The 17,228-nt window shown below is 40.3% G+C and overlaps 2 protein-coding genes across 13 annotated transcripts in view; both read left to right on the top strand.

The window, feature by feature from the left end:
* LOC102195464 (pleckstrin homology domain-containing family A member 5-like) overlaps positions 1 to 9,023 on the top strand; it is a 90,302-nt gene extending 81,279 nt beyond the window's left edge. For 7 of the 11 annotated variants that reach the window (XM_005728059.1, XM_005728061.2, XM_005728064.2 and 4 more), the window contains 10 exons: positions 79 to 237; positions 1,333 to 1,488; positions 2,308 to 2,428; positions 3,077 to 3,192; positions 5,500 to 5,715; positions 5,831 to 5,992; positions 6,575 to 6,708; positions 7,090 to 7,232; positions 7,528 to 7,612; positions 7,871 to 9,023. In XM_005728059.1, the coding sequence (XP_005728116.1) occupies positions 79 to 237; positions 1,333 to 1,488; positions 2,308 to 2,428; positions 3,077 to 3,192; positions 5,500 to 5,715; positions 5,831 to 5,992; positions 6,575 to 6,708; positions 7,090 to 7,232; positions 7,528 to 7,612; positions 7,871 to 7,928 (1,350 nt within the window). In that variant the 3' untranslated portion in view covers positions 7,929 to 9,023. Of the gene's footprint in view, positions 1 to 78; positions 238 to 1,332; positions 1,489 to 2,307; positions 2,429 to 3,076; positions 3,193 to 5,499; positions 5,716 to 5,830; positions 5,993 to 6,574; positions 6,709 to 7,089; positions 7,233 to 7,527; positions 7,631 to 7,870 lie in introns of all 11 variants that reach the window. The other 4 variants (XM_005728060.2, XM_005728062.1, XM_005728065.1 and 1 more) reach the window with 4 other exon arrangements.
* A 1,164-nt stretch (positions 9,024 to 10,187) lies between these two features.
* The window catches only part of LOC102197456 (zinc finger protein aebp2-like), a 22,610-nt gene continuing 15,569 nt past the window's right edge, over positions 10,188 to 17,228 (top strand). The window contains exons 1-6 of one of the 2 annotated variants that reach the window (XM_005728069.1): positions 10,188 to 10,861; positions 11,428 to 11,638; positions 12,818 to 12,925; positions 13,052 to 13,238; positions 14,211 to 14,225; positions 14,602 to 14,726. In XM_005728069.1, the coding sequence (XP_005728126.1) occupies positions 10,305 to 10,861; positions 11,428 to 11,638; positions 12,818 to 12,925; positions 13,052 to 13,238; positions 14,211 to 14,225; positions 14,602 to 14,726 (1,203 nt within the window). In that variant the 5' untranslated portion in view covers positions 10,188 to 10,304. The remainder of the gene's footprint in view (positions 10,862 to 11,427; positions 11,639 to 12,817; positions 12,926 to 13,051; positions 13,239 to 14,210; positions 14,226 to 14,601; positions 14,727 to 17,228) is intronic. The other variant, XM_005728070.1, reaches the window with a different exon arrangement.

Genomic DNA, 17,228 nt, shown 5'->3' on the forward strand with positions numbered 1-17,228 from the left:
GATCTCAGTCTGCAGGTGTTTTTGTTGTTGTTGTTGTTGTCGTTTGTTGACGTGCGTCTGTTTTCTGTGCACACCCAGACAGAACCACCCAGCCAGCAGCATGTCCGCATCCAGAAGGAGCTGTGGAGGATTCAAGATGTGATGGAGGCCCTGAATAAACACAAAGCCCAGAGAAATGCTCTTGATGGGATGGGTTTCTATGGGCCCAAAGCCAACTTCAGTAAGCACAAAAATGAGGTGAGGCACCACTTGTAGAAAAAGAAAACGGAACACCTGGTCTGACAGGATGCTGAAACAATAAGGCATTTTAAATCATCATTTACTGTTCCTAGCTTTTCAAATGTGAGAAAGAGTTTTTCTTTTTTTCCTGCCTAAGGCTTCAGTCACACAGGCCTATAAACTGATTAGCAACCATCTGGCAATTACTGGTTGTGAGGCAAAAAAAGTGTATTACCTGACCGGTCATGAGTGATTGGAGGCAATTGGTGTGAAATTAATTGCTAAAGTCCCAGTCAAACAGACCTGGAGACTAGCCAGTGACCTTACTGGCAGTCACCAGTGTGAAGTTGGTGTCAAAGAGGTATATAGTTTGGTTGTTAGTAGGTTGCCTGTAGTTTGTAAGGAAGATGCCGACTTGGCTGCAAAAACAAACTACATGCCAAGCAGTACTGAAACAAAGACCATTTCCCTTTAAAAGTAAAAGTTCCGCCATTTGAAATGCATGCATGTTGTGCAGCACTCTTTCAAGTTTCACCTCAGTTGAAAATATCTAGCGTTTGCAAACCAGTTGGCATCTTTCCTGCAAAATGCCACTACAATCCGTATGCTACTAAAGCAGTCGCAAGTTTTTTTGTGTAGTGTTCTCTTTGTAATCGTTTTCACGTGACCACAGTCGGCAATCGGCGGTTGTTTAGGAGTTGCTGACTAGTCTCTAGGCCTGTGTAAGGCTTTGGACAGGTGGTTGTCATTACAAGCAAATTAAAGATGTGAGCTTAACGGTAATTTTTTCACCTTTTATTGGAGTTAATTAATGGGGAAAATTGATCATAAAAAAATAAACCCACATCACCAGCAGTTTTGAAGATGATAATCGACGTAAGCTGAGGGCTCTAAATGCCCACCCCACTCATGGATGGTGTGAGTAGTGGTGTCTGGAGGAATGTGTCACTCAAGCCATAACAGCATCTGGAGCGCTCTCTCTGGATAATCAACTGTTTAGCCCATCCTGTGGCCCAGAGCTACTCTATACCAGATGGCTGTAGCCCTGAGCCTGTATGGTGGCGCCATGTGTCACCTTGCTTCCTGTGCTGTCATACCCAATATAATCCCCAGGAGGAGGACTCTGTACCCCCACGGCCACCCCTACCCCAGTCCTACGAGCCCAACCCCCCCACCGTGCCCCCTATGCCGTCTCATCCCGGCGTGCGCCCTTCATCACTCCACAAGCCAGAGGACAGGAAGGCCAATCACAGGAATAGCACGCACAGCGTAAGCCTGTTGACCTCTTGGTTGACCCTGCCCTCAGCTGTATCATCCCATGTCCATGATGATGAGTTCACTTTGATTTCCATAAATATCTCGTGTCTGTTGCATTTTTTTTTTCCATTTGTTCCCATCATTGTACAGCATAATTTACTTTTCAGTTATTTGGTTGAAGTCCAGCTTGTGTTTTTATTTTTGTTTTGTTTTTTTAAATTTTGTTTTTGACTAAATTACCACATCCCCCTTTTCTGTCTCATCCTTTATGTTGAAATGTAATATTTTTTTGGGTCTGTTTGTTTCGCCATATCGAAGTTTGAATGTGTCTGCCTACCTTTTGTCTGAGTATTTCACACATTTAAATTTAAGGTGGCTCAGTCTGCAGGGTTTTTCCTGTTTTCCGAGCAGGGATTTTGGAGATGAATTAGTGCAGTCGCCTCATGTGCAGGACAGGCAAACCGTTTTTATTGCTTAAATCTATTTGTTTTCATGTTATTTCTGAGGCGTCGATAAACTATAAGTTTACTATGTATGAGTAAATGAAACTACAATTAACAAATACGATTAAAAGAAAATATTTCTATTACAGTGCTTGTTATTTTCCTCTGTAGGGGGCACGAAAACGTCTCAAAGCAGAAAAAACCCTGGTCAATGAAGAATTTTATCTTATTTTTTCATCTTAAGTCATTCTGTAAGAGATAATGACACGCTGAGTTATGCAGAGTTTGTTTACAAACTGACTACATTTCAGAGTTTTTCTCATTTGTGTTGACCTCTTTTTTTTTTTCTTTTTTCTTTTTTTTTAACCCCCCAATTTCTCGTCTCCAGGGTCCTGACTACAGACTGTACAAAAGTGAGCCAGAACTCACTACAGTGGCCGAAGTGGATGAGAATAATGGAGAAGACAGATCTGAATATCCATCTGATAGAGAACATGTTGGAAATAAAGGTACTTTGGAGAGATACTGGTGCAGTTTCGCAGTGAAGCCTAGTGTATAAAAATACAATAGAGTGGTCATTTTAGTCTGTATAAAACTGGAGCTTTTTATCATGGGACTAACAAAGTCTACACATTGTGATCGCTCCCTTTTAGAGTATTTGAGGGCTCTCTAGTGGAAACATTTACACGCTCAGAAGGTGAACAGCATATGGAGTGCACTATGCTGTAAATATGGAGTGATTTCTGACACAAACCTTGTCTCTAACACAATTTGAGTTGGCATTTGGATTATTTGGATCTAGGTCAGTATATCACAAAGTAACTCTCATGGCAACCATAATTTTGCTGGTTACCATGGATACAGTGAGATTTGCACCTGCATACATCTTTTTAAACTTGGCCAAAACATGTGAGCTATAATATTTGTTTACTGTATTTAAACTTTCTGCCACCAAACATGTGCTGTGAATAGATGAGCTGAATTTACCACAAAAGGGAAATTGATCTACATTTATTGAAGAGCTTGCAGGTCTTTTTTTTGTTGGATGGAAAGTGTTAATTAAAATACCACCTGTAATTGACCCTGTCTAATTTTTTACTATAATGTGATTTCAGTTTGACCTTTTATTGATCTCTTGTCTTCTTTTCTGTGGGTAGGTATGTCCTATCCAGTTGGTATCGTCCCACCAAGGACCAAATCTCCAGTGCCTGATTCCTCCTCCATAGCTTCATATGTTACATTAAGAAAGAGCAGGAAGCCTGACCCTAGAACGGTGAGACCTTGGGCTTTAATAATAACTAAAATGTTCTTAGCATTTGTAGATTTGGATCTATCGGACAATAGAAAAACAAACGAAATACAGTCACGATCAGGACTATAGTCAAAAAAAGACTGGTGTATATATATCTGCAGTTATTTAGATTTGGTAGTATAGCTTTCTGACCTTCCTGCGTTCCTATATACATACTTGAAGGAAGGCCCAGGCAAAGGGGAAACGAGCAGGAATTAAGTCAGATACAGCAGCGGTCCCCAACCCCCGGGTCACGGAACGGTACCAATCCATGAGTCGTTTGGTACCGGGCCACGATAGTTGAGGCTTGTGTGTGAAATTTATGGGTTTTATCTTTTTTTTTTTATGGGTTTTATCGTTAACTCAGTTTCCCTGGGTCTTTTCCCGTGTGGTATGAATAAATCTTCTTTTTTTTTTTTTTTTTTACCATTACTGGTTTTATTTTGTTGTATTTATCCACAACACCTTAAAGGCCGGTCCATGAAAGTTTTGTCGGACATAAACCGGTCCGTGGCGCAAAAAAAGGTTGGGGACCGCTGAGATACAGCAAGAAAGTTGGAGCTGAGCTAGAAGTGGGTTGTAAGGCAGCTTGCAGGTGTGCAGCAACTATGGCCAGGCTAAAGTAGCTTAATTGTTTGTGCTATCTGCAGATTGCCAGTTGTGTAGAGGAGTATCAGCTGAGCCCTTAGTTGATGTAGCCCGGTACTGTGTTTGGCTTGCCTTGATCATTTTTTGGCTTTGTGGTCCGCCTGAATTAAAGCTTTCTCAATTAATAATGATTATGGGCAGCTGTGAACTAACCACAGTTAATTTTGAATTGTGATTACTCCTCTCCTAATTGGTTGTTTTGCTTGTAAGCTGCTGGTTGAAAACTCACATGTGCAGTAAAGGCCAGCTGTCACATGGTGAGGGTGTGACTCATGCTGCCATAAAGTAGATGCCAAACTGTATTTAAACAGTTTCCAGCCACGAATCCTATCAACTTAAACACACTAACCATATCATTAGTGCACCACACTGCAGGGTGTGTCCTGCTTTTGCTGCGCCTGTGTAACTTTGTTTGACCGTTAATGGACATGTAGTACAAATGAAAAAAGATAAACGCACAATATTTCTCTAGGCTTATGTGCTTTAGCACTTGGTGCTAAGAGAGCATGCCTAAGGCGTAAGAGTTCAACTTTAGATCCTGGGAGAAATAACAAATGAGTTTCAGTGGACTCGTCTCTGTGCTTGTCCTGTTAGACCTCAGTGCGGCATTCAGTACTGTTGACCATAATATTTTATTACAGAGATGTACAGTGCATGCCATAATTATTAAAGGTACTGCGCTGGAGTGGTTTGAATCATATCTATCTAATATACAGCAATAACATACATTTTCATTGCTATGCAGGTGACACCCAGCTTCATCTGTCATTAAAGTTTCATGATGCGCACAAATTGGTTAAACTGCAGGAACATCTTAAAGAAATAAAGACCTGGATGAGCTCTAATTTCCTGCTTCTGAATTTGGATAAAACTGAGGTTGTTGTACACACTGCAGGGTGTGTCCTGCTTTACTGTGTCAGTGTGAGTATGAACATGGATCGATGTGTAATGAAAATAGGTGATTGCACAAACTCCCTCTAGGCTTATGTACTTCAGCCTATGGTATTAAAAGAGTATGCACTTTGGTCCCAGGATATCTTGGACAGTGTGGACAGTGGGGACTATGTCCTTGACCTCTGGACTGAGTTCACATCTGCCTACCCTCCAGTGTGGCACAGACCTGAGAATGAACAACTTCTCCTCAGTTCACTTCACATCAGCCTCTCCTGCTCAGGCATTAACAAGCCCCCAGCCGCTCTGAGTGCACCCATGTGTTCCAGCGGGAGCGTGCAAGCGCACAACAGCCAGGTTGTTTGGCCTTTTGCCAAGTGTAGCTCAAAGAGAGCAAATATTTAACAATTTCTCAGTCATTATGTTAAGTCCAAAGTGTCTGTCCTGTTTGTTACTTTTGTTTAAAAAAGTAAAATGTTTTCCAGTACATACATTAAGGGTAGAGATTATTCTTCTTTGTAAAGTTTAGACTTTTTTAACCGTGCCTAGTTCATCACGCTGCAAATGCTGCGTCATGTGAAACAACCCAAGTAGGCAATGACACCATGTAACTTCAGATCTCTACCATGCACACAATTGGGGATCACAGTAAAAAAAGTTACCATGGCGGCGACCTCGTAGTGCTGAATGTCTTCACAGTAATGCTATATCATTATTAAATTATATTCTGTTGTCGTCTCTGGCCAACAGGAGCGTCCACGCAGTGCAGTGGAGCAGCAGCTGTGTGCTATGGAGAGCAGCCGACCCAGGATGAGCGTGGAGGAGCAGCTGGAGAGGATCCGTCGCCACCAGCAGGGTACCCTCAGGGAGAAGAAAAAAAGCCTCAGCATCAGGGGTAGCAGCCAGGAGAACACACCCTCTCGCAGCCACTCATTTACTAAAGAAAACCATTACCGCAACACGCAGGTACTGGCTGAGTGACTCAGACCCTATTTGACATTAGGGTAGCTCTGAAGTCAGAAGATGTTCATATGATATAATGTCTCTGCTTCTTTTATGTTTCATAATTTATTTCTTTTAGTTTCAAGTGAGACGCAGAGATGAGGTGATAAGCAGTGACATTCAGGAGCTGGAGGCCTCTCTCAGGCAGCAGGAGGTGGTGGGGGAGCAGGAGACGCCCGCTGAGGAGATAGCTCGTCTCAAAGAATCCTCCCAGGCTGATCACTTTAATGTCGACCGAGAGGTACGGCACAGCAGTTAGCCGTCGTTCCCATCAGCCTGCTGGTTTTTTTACAAGCCATTACTCAGAGGGCTAATACTGTCATGGGCAAATTATTATGAAGGTGCCGTTTACCAACAGAACATCATGTATTATCAATTCAATTGTTAATACTGCAGGAAAAAAAAAGTTTCAACTGGAATGGAGAAGTTAACAACTTATAACTGTATAAGCGTTGTTCAGGCTAACTGAACATTACACAAAGGCCTCTGTGCCAAAATCTTTTCATGGGATGCTCATAAGCTACCAACATGATTTGCATGACTTGCTGCCTTGAGAAGAGTTCACGGCCTTGCTTTAGATTACATCGGTGAACTTCTTACAGTTGATCTCTGCGTAGTACAGAATGCCTCAGAGTAATTGACAGTGACACTCCATTTACTTCTAAACACCCAAAATGTGAAATAGTCTTCCTGCACAATAGATGCCGATCAGGGTAATAATGTTGTTTGCACAGAAGTGGAATTTTCTGTCTCAGTTTAGAAAACCATTCATTTGTACCAAATGTGCTAAATAAGTGTTTCTTGTCTGGTGGCTGTTCCTCAGCTTTCTGTGCCTGACAAAGTGCTCATTCCTGAGCGTTACATTGAATCGGACCCTGAGGAGGCTCTGAGTCCTGAGCAGGAGGCTGATAAGCAGAGAAAAGTCGACCGCATCAAAGCCCTCATAGCCAAAAACAGGTAAGCACACTGTCATGATCCATCTAAATCAGTAATCGGTTATTAGCATGGACAGGTCTGCTCAAGCCTTGAATATTAGATAAGGATACTACGGTGAAAGAGCCAGCTTTGCAGGTGAGCAAATGTCGTGCATGAAATTCCTTCTAAAAGTAAAAGGTAAGTTTAGGGTCATAGCATAGATGTCTCATGCGCTTGGCATGCAGATCCATGCCTCAAATGTGCAGAAAAGGTCTATTTGCTCATCTCCGAGCCACTGTGGCATTTTATTCTAAATGTCAGTGCCCTCATATTGATTTTTAAAAACTGGCCTGTTTGTTGGTAATTAGAAGTTGTCCGTCGCATGCTGTAGAGAAAACCTTGCTGTTTTGTGTTTGCTCCTAGCATGCAGAATGTGCTGCCTAGTCTGGCTCTGAGCCCTGAGGAGGAGACTGAAGAGGAGGTTACTGTACAGGAAAAGGAGAAGATGATTAATATCTCCTATGAGCTGGCAGCCGAGGCCTCCAAACGCAGCAAGCTGGTAGCAGGTACGTCTCTAGAGAGACGAGAGGGTGGAGGTGCGGTGGTTGGATCAAAGAAAACGCATGCAATAAAACAAAAGCTGGTGGGAGCCTGTTCTTAGAAACAAACTGTAGCTGCTTTCATTGTGTATGTGTTAGGTAATTTACTTACTACTTACTCAGTAGCTTTTTCAGTAATTTCACTCACTTTAGTGATTATTTCTGTTTTATTTAGCCATTCACTCATTATCAACTGTTCTAATTTGTTGTTTTGTCATTTCATGCGTGCGCCTGTGCTCACCATGTTGTCGTTTCGTTGCAGTGAAAAGCCTGTCGTCCTCTTCCCCACCCCATCCGCAGTCTCCCACCACCACACCCCCCCAGCTCACTGACGGTTCTCACTTCATGTGTGTGTAGTAGCATCAGTAAGGGCCTCCATCCACCCTTTTTTCACTCATACTCATAATGCTGAAGTGTTTTGATTGTTAAATTTGATTTCTGGGGTTTTAAAAAAGCATTTCAGGATAATTAGTTGGGTTCATTTCACGTAACAATGCGGGGAGGTTGTTTTCTATGTGTTGCGGTAGCACTAATACACTGTTGTATAGCAGAACTATGAGGGAATCTCACTATAATTTCACTTCTGTCCTTTTGTTCTGCTTCAGCCCAGGCTCTGGCCTCAGTGAAAACCTACACATGAAGGAAGCAGCTGGGGAGGCCTGAAGCGGCTCCTGAGGACTTTCCTAAAGAGTTCAGCACAAGGCCTTTGGCTACAGAGTGAAACTGCCTACTTCATACTCATGGGTCTCAACCTCTGACTTCTGTATTGCTCACTGTGACGTCTTAAGCTCCTCCCTCTTCGGGGGGGCAACACTGTCCTCAACCTGGCAAGACAGCACATGGATTCATACCGTTTTACTGCTGCAGTTTCAGTTTTTACAAGGCTTTTATAATCATTTTTATTATTTATATGGTTTTATTAGGTTTTTGTGTTCGAATCTGGGCCAAAGTCTATCTGTATATACAGGAGGCTTAATAACTGAACTCTGTTCTGAGCCTGATAGCCTGTGGCAGAGTATGTTGATCTGTTATACGTTTTCATTCATGTTTCATCAACTGTTCGAAAAAGTTTCAGAAGCAAGTTTCACATTTTCTCTGCATTTAATTAAGCCTTTAATAATTCACTTAATTTTTTCCCCCCCACACATTCGACATCATCTAACCAGGCATATTTATCCATTTATTGTAAAGAACATGTGTCTATGCTAAAGATGAGTAGATAAAAGATATAGATCCCTCCATTATTATATAAGGAGGAACCATTTTATTGCTGCAGACTAAGAGTATTTGTAATTTCTCATACTTCTGAGTTCTAATTATTTAAAGATGGGATTTGAAGTCCCTGGCACTTTGTTGCCAATGCATATGTGAATGTTCTGACTTGAGTCAATCTATACTGTCCTTTTTTTTTAAATTGCTGAGAGATATATTTAAACTGAGAGATGGAAAAAGAGATCTTGATTATATTTTATGACAAAAAATCGAGAACATTTATGACATGTTGGTTTGGAGCCCTGGAACTAAAAGAAAACAGGATAAGGATGTGTAAAAAGCAATAGAAATAACCCCTTTCTGAATCTGAGATAATTTTTTGTGTGTACAAAGTGTAATTATCAGAGATTTACTGTGTATATAATGTACATGGTATATCTGGATGGGAGGATATGTTCAACATACAGTTACATACTAGATTTAATTTGCAAATGTTCATATCCCATCTGTTTTATATCATGTTAAATAAATGTTTGTTCCTAATGAGTGGTTGTGTTATGCTCTTTATCTCCCCTGTAGCTACATGCAGTAGAGATGCTGACCAAAAGGGAGTTTGACTCAAGCCTGCAACATAATCAAAGATTACATTCTCAAAAACTGTTGACCGAAAGAATTTTACTTATTTAAATGAACTCCAGCTTAAATAGACCCCAAAATATAAAAATCGCATGCATGGAAAGTGTTAAATTGACTCCAAAATATAGATTTAAAAAGCGTTTCCCCCATGACGGTTACACTTTTACTATGAATTCACTTATAGGATTTTTTTGAATTGTTGAGTCCCTCGTGCAAAATTGCATGCCTCTGGTTCAAATAGTAATCAAAAACAATCAAATATAAGATATTATTTCATTTGATTTAACAAGCATGAATGACAGTTTAAATGAGGGGCTGTGGCTCCCTCTGGTGGTCATCTAGCTGTAGCAACATGGACCATATTTTTGCATTCACAACAGGTTTCTAACATTAATCATAGCATTCATAAATTATTAATAGGCCACTTTTGGGTGGCCATGTTGTAGAAATGCCCGTGCTTACCTTCCTGTTTGGCATTCTAGGAAAAAGAAATGAAAGCTCTTTGGTGCATGATGGAAATGTTGTAAATCAAAGCCGTTTACATGTGAATGCCTGACTAATAAGAACTCAGTAAACAATGTACACGCAATTTGAGGCCAACAGATGCAAATATATATATATATTTAATATATATTATATTAGGCTATCTCAAGGATTCAATGTGCAGTTAAACGTCTTCACACTGATAGAAGCGGGAGTCTCACTGGTGCAGCATGTGCTGTATGTGCCCGATGGTGTAAAATGAGTTTGACATCCCTGGCCTAAAAACTATTATCTACACCATGTCTAAAAAGATGTAACGTTATGCTGACAAACTGTTAAATCGATATATTTGAGGAAGACCTGGAAACCCCAAAGGTATTCTCATGAATCGGTTATAAAATCATTTCTAGCGCGATAACTAGCTACCCAACTATGAGCACATTTATTTATTCATTCATTCATTTATTCATTAAACTTAATATTTCAAAGCTACTTATAAGCTTTAATACTAATACTCCAGTTTTTATTAAAAAGGAAAACCATGTGCTTTCGGAAACACGAGGAAACTTTAAATACTACGTCATAGTTCGCCACCTCGTGCCGTCTCCGTCCAATCAGGGAGCGGACTGAATTTAGCCAGCCCTCCTTCTGCAGAGAAGCTTTTGACGGTGGCATGAGTAAATTTTAATACCGAAAGTATTCCCGGCTATGTCCGCCGCCGAAATGGCTTCTGCGGCTTCAGAAGAAGCACCCGCGCTAAGCGACGAGAAAGACGTACCGACGGCGGCCACAAACAACGGCAATGGCGAGGAGAAGGAAAATGGCCCTACCGAACCGGAAACGGAACAGCCAGACGGTAGCCTAGAGCCGAAAATGGAAGCGGTGGAGGCGGAGGTTGGCGAGGAGAAGCCCGCTGCAGATTCAGACAAGGCCGCGAGCGAGGTGGTGTCAGACGACGGTGTTTCTTTGGGCGACAAGGAGGTGACAAATGCTCCCGGAGAGCCAGAGCCAGTAACGGAATCACAGCAGAGCCCGGGAGACGGTCACAGCGAACCTACCGGCGATAGCACGATAAAAGATGCTAAGGAGGAGACGGGAGAGGATAGCCGGAGTTCGGGGACAGACAGCGAGAAAAGCAAAACTGTCAGCGAAGATGGAGATAAAGCCAGCGCTGGTGGTGGGGAGATGGGTGACAAGAGGCGGGCGAGTGTGGAGATATCATCCTCGGATGGTGAACCCTTGAGCCGTATGGACTCAGAGGACAGGTTGGTCTGCGGAATAACTCTTGTAGTAGGTGCTGTTGTAGTACCCACCCAAGTAGTGACTGAACGAGTGCAGGATGGCAATCCAGTCTTTGTTTTTTAAAGTTGTCTGTTTTTAGTGTTAAAGTTTAAATCTCACATTTAAAGGTAAGCACAGAGGGCCTTTAACCTCCAGCAGCTGGATGGGAAAAACAACTTTTCAGTGGCTATTCAGACCAGTGTGAAGTGTGGGGATGTATCTAATAAAAGGTTGTTAATGCTGAACTAATCAAATTGTAGCCACTTGAAATTTTAAACCTTATTTGTTTTGCGAGAACACTGCTGACTGTGAGCCCTTTGATGGAAGCACAGCAAATTTGTAATACTATGCTAAGAAGCTATGTGTACCGCACTCATTAAGTTGATTTGGCATGAGTGTTTGTGGCATGCATGGAAAATCCCTTTCAGCCCGAAGGCTTTAAAGTATAGCAAGTATGTAATATCAGCACCTGTTCTTTATGGCTGTGCAAAGCCATCTTTGTTTTATAACTGTGACACTGAATTCCTCCTTGCCCTCTCCTCTTGCTCAGTATCAGCAGTACCTTGATGGAGATGGAGAGCCTAGTATCCAGCGGGCGCTCCACCCCTGCCATGATGAATGGACAGGGTAGTGCCAGCCGCTCTGGAAACAAGTCGATGGCTTACCAGTGTTGCTGGGACCTCTGTCCAGAGTGCTTCAACTCTAGTCCTGATCTGGCAGAGCACATCAGGGGGATTCATGTGGATGGGCAGAGAGGAGGGGTCAGTAGACTGAAAAGTTTTGTAGCCTAGTACACTAGTGCCCCTTTTTGCTCTAGCTCAACACTGACTGTGAAGAGAGCCAAATCACAGTAGAGCAATTTTCTGTAATTGGACGACTTTAATTTAAATTTATAGTTGGCCATTTTCACTTCATCGCTTCAACACCCTGGCAAATCTAAAATAAAGGTCATTTGAATCCTTCTTTTGTTAAAGTGAACTGCATAATTCATTTTCTTACTAATTTCTAGTGACATCCAGTATGCCACTGCACACTCATAAAGCACCTTATGTGCCTATAATCTGATTAAAGTGAATGTTAAACTGCTTTTTCACCAAACACTGGATCCTTTTTTGTAAGCAAAGTAAATTAAATTTTTGTTGCCACTTTTGTAACAAAATTACTTTTTTTCTATATCCCATAAATCAATTAATGTAACGTTCATGCAGTTTCACAAGTCATACTGACATCTTCCATCTGTTGGCGGAATTTGAGAAAAGGTTATTGAAAGTTTTATATATTGTAATTAGTTTTTACTTTTATTTCATTTTGACTTTAGCTTAGTGTCAGTTACTTTCCAGAGTGGATTTTCTTGTTTTAGTTTAGCTTTTACTGTTTGAAAATCTTTCGTTTTTATTAGTTTCGATGTTAGTTTTAGTCTTTGTAATTGTTTTTTATGTATGGAGGGCATATGTCAGAGGCAAGATTTAGGAAAACCAACAAAGGCGTTGCAATAGAAAAATCTAACTTATTTTAAAGCAGTTGACTCACACTGCAGACGTCAGGCAAGTTGTAATAACCTTTTTTTATCAAACTAACAAATACTAATGATATTTTCTCTGTTTTCATATTACTTTTAGGTCATTTTCCAAGTTCACAGTCGTGTGTTTGTTTTAATTCGAAAGTGTAGTTTTAAACCCCAGCCTTAAAAGGCTGATGTTATTTTTTGTCTCGTTGAACTAAAATGTTTCTTGCATCTAATTTTCGTTTAGTTTTAGTTAACTATAATAACGTTGGTCTTTAGATAACAGGGAAAGTTAGGTTTCGATCATTTCACACATGATCTTAAAAAGGCCTTTCTTCAGGAGTCTTTGTCCTCTGTTCAATATTCTGTTATGAACTATTTTTTCTCTCTGTAATCTCTTTTTATTTTGTCATGCTTGCCTGTCTGTGTTCCTCAGGTTTTTGTGTGTCTGTGGAAGGGTTGCAAGGTGTATAACACGCCATCCACCAGTCAGAGCTGGCTCCAGAGACACATGCTGACCCACAGTGGGGATAAGCCCTTCAAGGTAAAACCATAAATAAACTAAGACTTAATGTCCCGCTCTTCTCTTCATTGTCTCATTATCCTTCATAGTATGGGTAATATCCTGACAGGGCCATGTGTTTTTCTTGTTTCTGCTTCTCTGCTGCAGTGTGTAGTTGGTGGCTGCAATGCTAGTTTTGCTTCTCAAGGTGGACTGGCTCGTCACGTACCCAGTCACTTCAATCAGCAGAACTCCTCGAGAATGTCTGGTCAGGCCAAACTCAAGGAGGACTCCCCTTCTAAGGCCGGACTCAACAAAAGGAAGAAGCTCAGGAACAAACGCAGGTGCTCCTTACGTACGTACCTTACAGGCGCACGCACCGATCTTATTCCAAAATGCTTCTCATTGTGCTTTTCTCTCCTTTCTGTGTTGAAAAGGATTACAACCTGAGCACATTTTTGAGGTCGCGCTGTGCTTGTTTTGCTTCTAAACTCCCACATGTCTTTGTTGGAAAAGTGAGAGCTGGACCACACACACAAACACCAACACAAACAGGAACTGCTGCCAGCTAGACAGACACACTTTCCACATGGCAAAGTGCTGCATTTCAGTAGGAAGTGTTTCATGTAAAAGTGTAGTTTCTCAATGCTTGGACAGGTACAGATCACTACCTCGTTGCAGGGTTTGCCTTAAATGGCCTGTTTATGCATTATGCAGGTATTATTTTTAATTTCTACACCTCTGTTTGTCTTAATTCTCTAAACAAGAGGTAGTTTAACAACACATGTACAACATTTTCAGTTTTGTAACCTTGGATACAGATGTGATTTGTACAGTAGTAAACCACCCATCCACCAAGAAATATTGAGTCTTTAAGAGTCTTTGTCAGGAGTTTTGCATATTCCAGTCAATTTGTAAATTGTGTATGCTTGCCATTATTACCAACTATTAATATATAAAACATACTTTTCTTAAATAGCAACTAGATTGCAATAATATGGATTAAGAAAATCCAAATTTGAACTGAGACATTTGACCTGTATTCTAATGCAATCGAAGGTAATATTCTGCCGTTCACACTTTCTGCTGATAGTCACCTACGCATACGTTCGCTGGTCGTGAGTCATACGTGGCAGTGGTTTCTAAGCGTTTAAGGTTTAGCTGAGGGAAAAAAAATACAGTTACAAAATCCAAAGTTGTGTAATAGTTAATAATTGCCATATTTTCCTTGTTTGGTTGTCAAATCAAGTAAAGGTATGAAAATTTCCTTTCTCCTAAATGTATACTTCTGGTGATTTTTTTCATAATAATGTTTTTCCTTTCAAAGACTGCAGAGCGCTGTGTAAGTATTTTAGAAAACACGATGATGACAACTTCAGATGTTAAGAGGTCAGAGTTTTCTTTCTACTGAATTGTGTCACAGTTATTCAGAGAAACTAAAACAGTCATCTATTGTGTGAGTGCTGTAAAGTGTTCACACTGCATTTTTGCAGGAAATGCAAATTTTTCCAGTTTCATACAGCTTTCAATTGAGAGCTGTCATTTGTTTAACTTGTATGGGAGCTGTTGTTACAAAAGATTAGTATTTTTCAGCTGTGAGATGATTGGGGGGCCAAAATTGGACAAATGGTGTTATATAAACGTGTGTGTACATGTTTGGGACTTTGACTTTACTCCTGTTTTCTGCCTCCCCCCACCCCCCACCCCCCACCCTCCAGCGAGACCCCATGACTTCTTTGATGCCCAGACCATGGATGCCATTCGGCACAGAGCCATCTGCCTCAACCTCGCCACCCACATTGAAAGTGTGGGCAATGGCCACAGTGTTGTCTTTCACAGTACGGTATGTGCTTGACTGAATGTCTTGTAGTTTTTCTAGTGTCTTTTTTCCATTTTAATGGGTTTACACACAACGGGGGAGGGGGCGGTTCAGAGAGAGCAGGCTTTCTCCTTTTTTATGCTTTCCTCTTCTTCATGTCCAGCTTTAATTGGCCTCTTGCTGTGTTTGTTAAAGACTGGAAGAGTAGAGAGATTAAATCAAACACGCAGAAAGGGAAATGCATGTAAAATATTAAGTTTGTTTTAAAGTTAGACCAGAAACAATTTTGGCTCCCTCTGGTCATATCTAAAACACTCTTTACTTATGTAAAATAAAAAAAATAATTTACAGTTAAACTGATTTCCTCAAAATATCCTGATGTCTTAAAAATGTTAGTGCTAAGACTATTAACCACTAGGAATTCATTCACCAGATTGAAACACACTTTTTGGGCACACTGCAGGCCGCATTATTTGGAAAATAAAGCCATTAAAAATGGTTTAAAAATCACTAACAGCACAAAAATGGTAATGGCAAACAAAGGCAATAAGAATAGCTTTTTTGATTTCAGATGCAAATTTGTATGACTGACATTTGCTCATCAGCTATTTGTATGAGAATGAAAAAGCCTGGTGGCTGTCATGGTCATATGTGAGATGGTTTAGAGGTCCAGTTCACAGCTTTGAATTGGCAGAATTAAGGCCTTTGTCCATACGCCTGGCAGTCAAAGCAGAGACAGACTTCATTTTCAGACCTATCAGTATAACTCTCGGATGATACATTAAAAATAAAATAAAAGTCACTCAGTTGTTGTGAAGGGAGAAACGACACATGGAGAACAAACAGTAAATGTGCTTTTTCACGTTTTTTAGCTGTGCGTTTGCACATAGTTTTGCTTTGGGGATTGACTTGCATTTGGCAGTTAGAGGTACTGCAGTTTTGGCCTTTCAGAGTTAATTTTTTGTGTCTTGGAAGTTGCTACTTTAGATCAGTGTTGGTCAAGTTACTTCCCCAAAAACATAATCCCGTTACTTTACTGATTACTTATTTTCAAAAGTATATATTACTTAGTTACTTTTTAAAAACACGATTTACAACCTGAATAGGTGATAAAGCGATAGATCTTTCAGCCCAATTCTACTTTTTCTGCATAATCCATCATACAAAGTGTAATCAAATGGAAAAATGTCTTTTTAAATCTCGTTTTATTAGTTTTAATCTTTTAACTTTATGCATCAAGCAAAAAGTTAATTATATGCAACATTCTCTGAGTTGAATAAATTAGTTTAACATTTAAACCTATTTTCTGCACATTCCAGCACATAAAATATTTTGTTTTTTTGTGTGTTTACACTCAGTCTTTCAAATAGATGCCAGTAAAACACAGCAGAAAATAAAGTAAAAGACTCAGCGGTCCTGTTGCTCTATTTTCACCTGTAAAGCAGGAGTGGCATAGGCGGAGGGTTACCCTGGTGCAGGTGTGCCGCGGTCAGTTGAAGAATCCGCGAGTTTCTCTGTGAGTTTCCCATTACGTCATTGCGCTCTCGGTGCTTGCTTGGAAGTTTAGGGGTTTTTTCGCTGTAAAAAGAAGTTTTCTTCCCACGCACGGTGGACGCTAATGTTTTTGTCACTTTTTATGGAATCAAACTCAAAGTAAGGTCAGTACTTCCACGCTTTAAACGCTGCACGCTCATACTCTCTCCCACAATCGATATATGATCCACTGTTTATCTGCACACAGCTGTTGTCACGAATATCGCACTCGCTTACGTCATTGTCATGAGACATTCTCGCAAAAAAATCACGGTCTTAGTAACGCAGCGTTCCTACGGGAAAGTAACGGTAATCTAATTACCGTTTTTGCAATAGTAATCCCTTACTTTACTCGTTACTTGACAAAAGTAATGGGATTACAGTAACGTGTTATAAGTTATACACCCTTACTAGTTGGTCTCCAGGTTCTCGCTACTTTTGTATGTTAAAAGTCTATTTCTTATATAATTGGAACAGGACTTGATTTCTCTTGGCTCAAAATAGGCCCTTTGTGAATGAGTGCAAATGTACAGCTGATCAATGTACAGTTAAGGCATTGAGTTGGTTACATAATTTTATAGAAATTTGAGCTTTTTGCTGCCATTTCTAATGATTTGATAAACCAAAAAATCTTTTACTCTATAATGCAGTAAATAAGAAAACAAGGTTGGAACGCTTGTGTGTCAGAGCACCAAGATCAAATAAGATAAAGAATATTTTCAGGAAACACAGCTGAACTTTCCCAAAGTCATTTATCCGAAAGAACACATAAGAAATTAATAACATTTTCAACGATGGTTTAGACCTTCATCATCATAATGAGCAATAAAATTTGAAGCTGACTTTGTCTTCAGCGTCATCTAAATCTTTCGTCTTCCCTTCAGGGACACCAATAAAGCTGCTCGTTTGTAAATTTATGGCACTGTAATGTTACTTTTTGTACATCCCACATTTATTTATTTATTTATATATATATATATATATATATCTATA

Source organism: Pundamilia nyererei, unplaced genomic scaffold (genome assembly GCF_000239375.1).
Source record: "Pundamilia nyererei isolate P.nyererei 1_Seehausen unplaced genomic scaffold, PunNye1.0 scaffold00027, whole genome shotgun sequence".
Lineage (NCBI taxonomy): Eukaryota > Metazoa > Chordata > Actinopteri > Cichliformes > Cichlidae > Pundamilia > Pundamilia nyererei.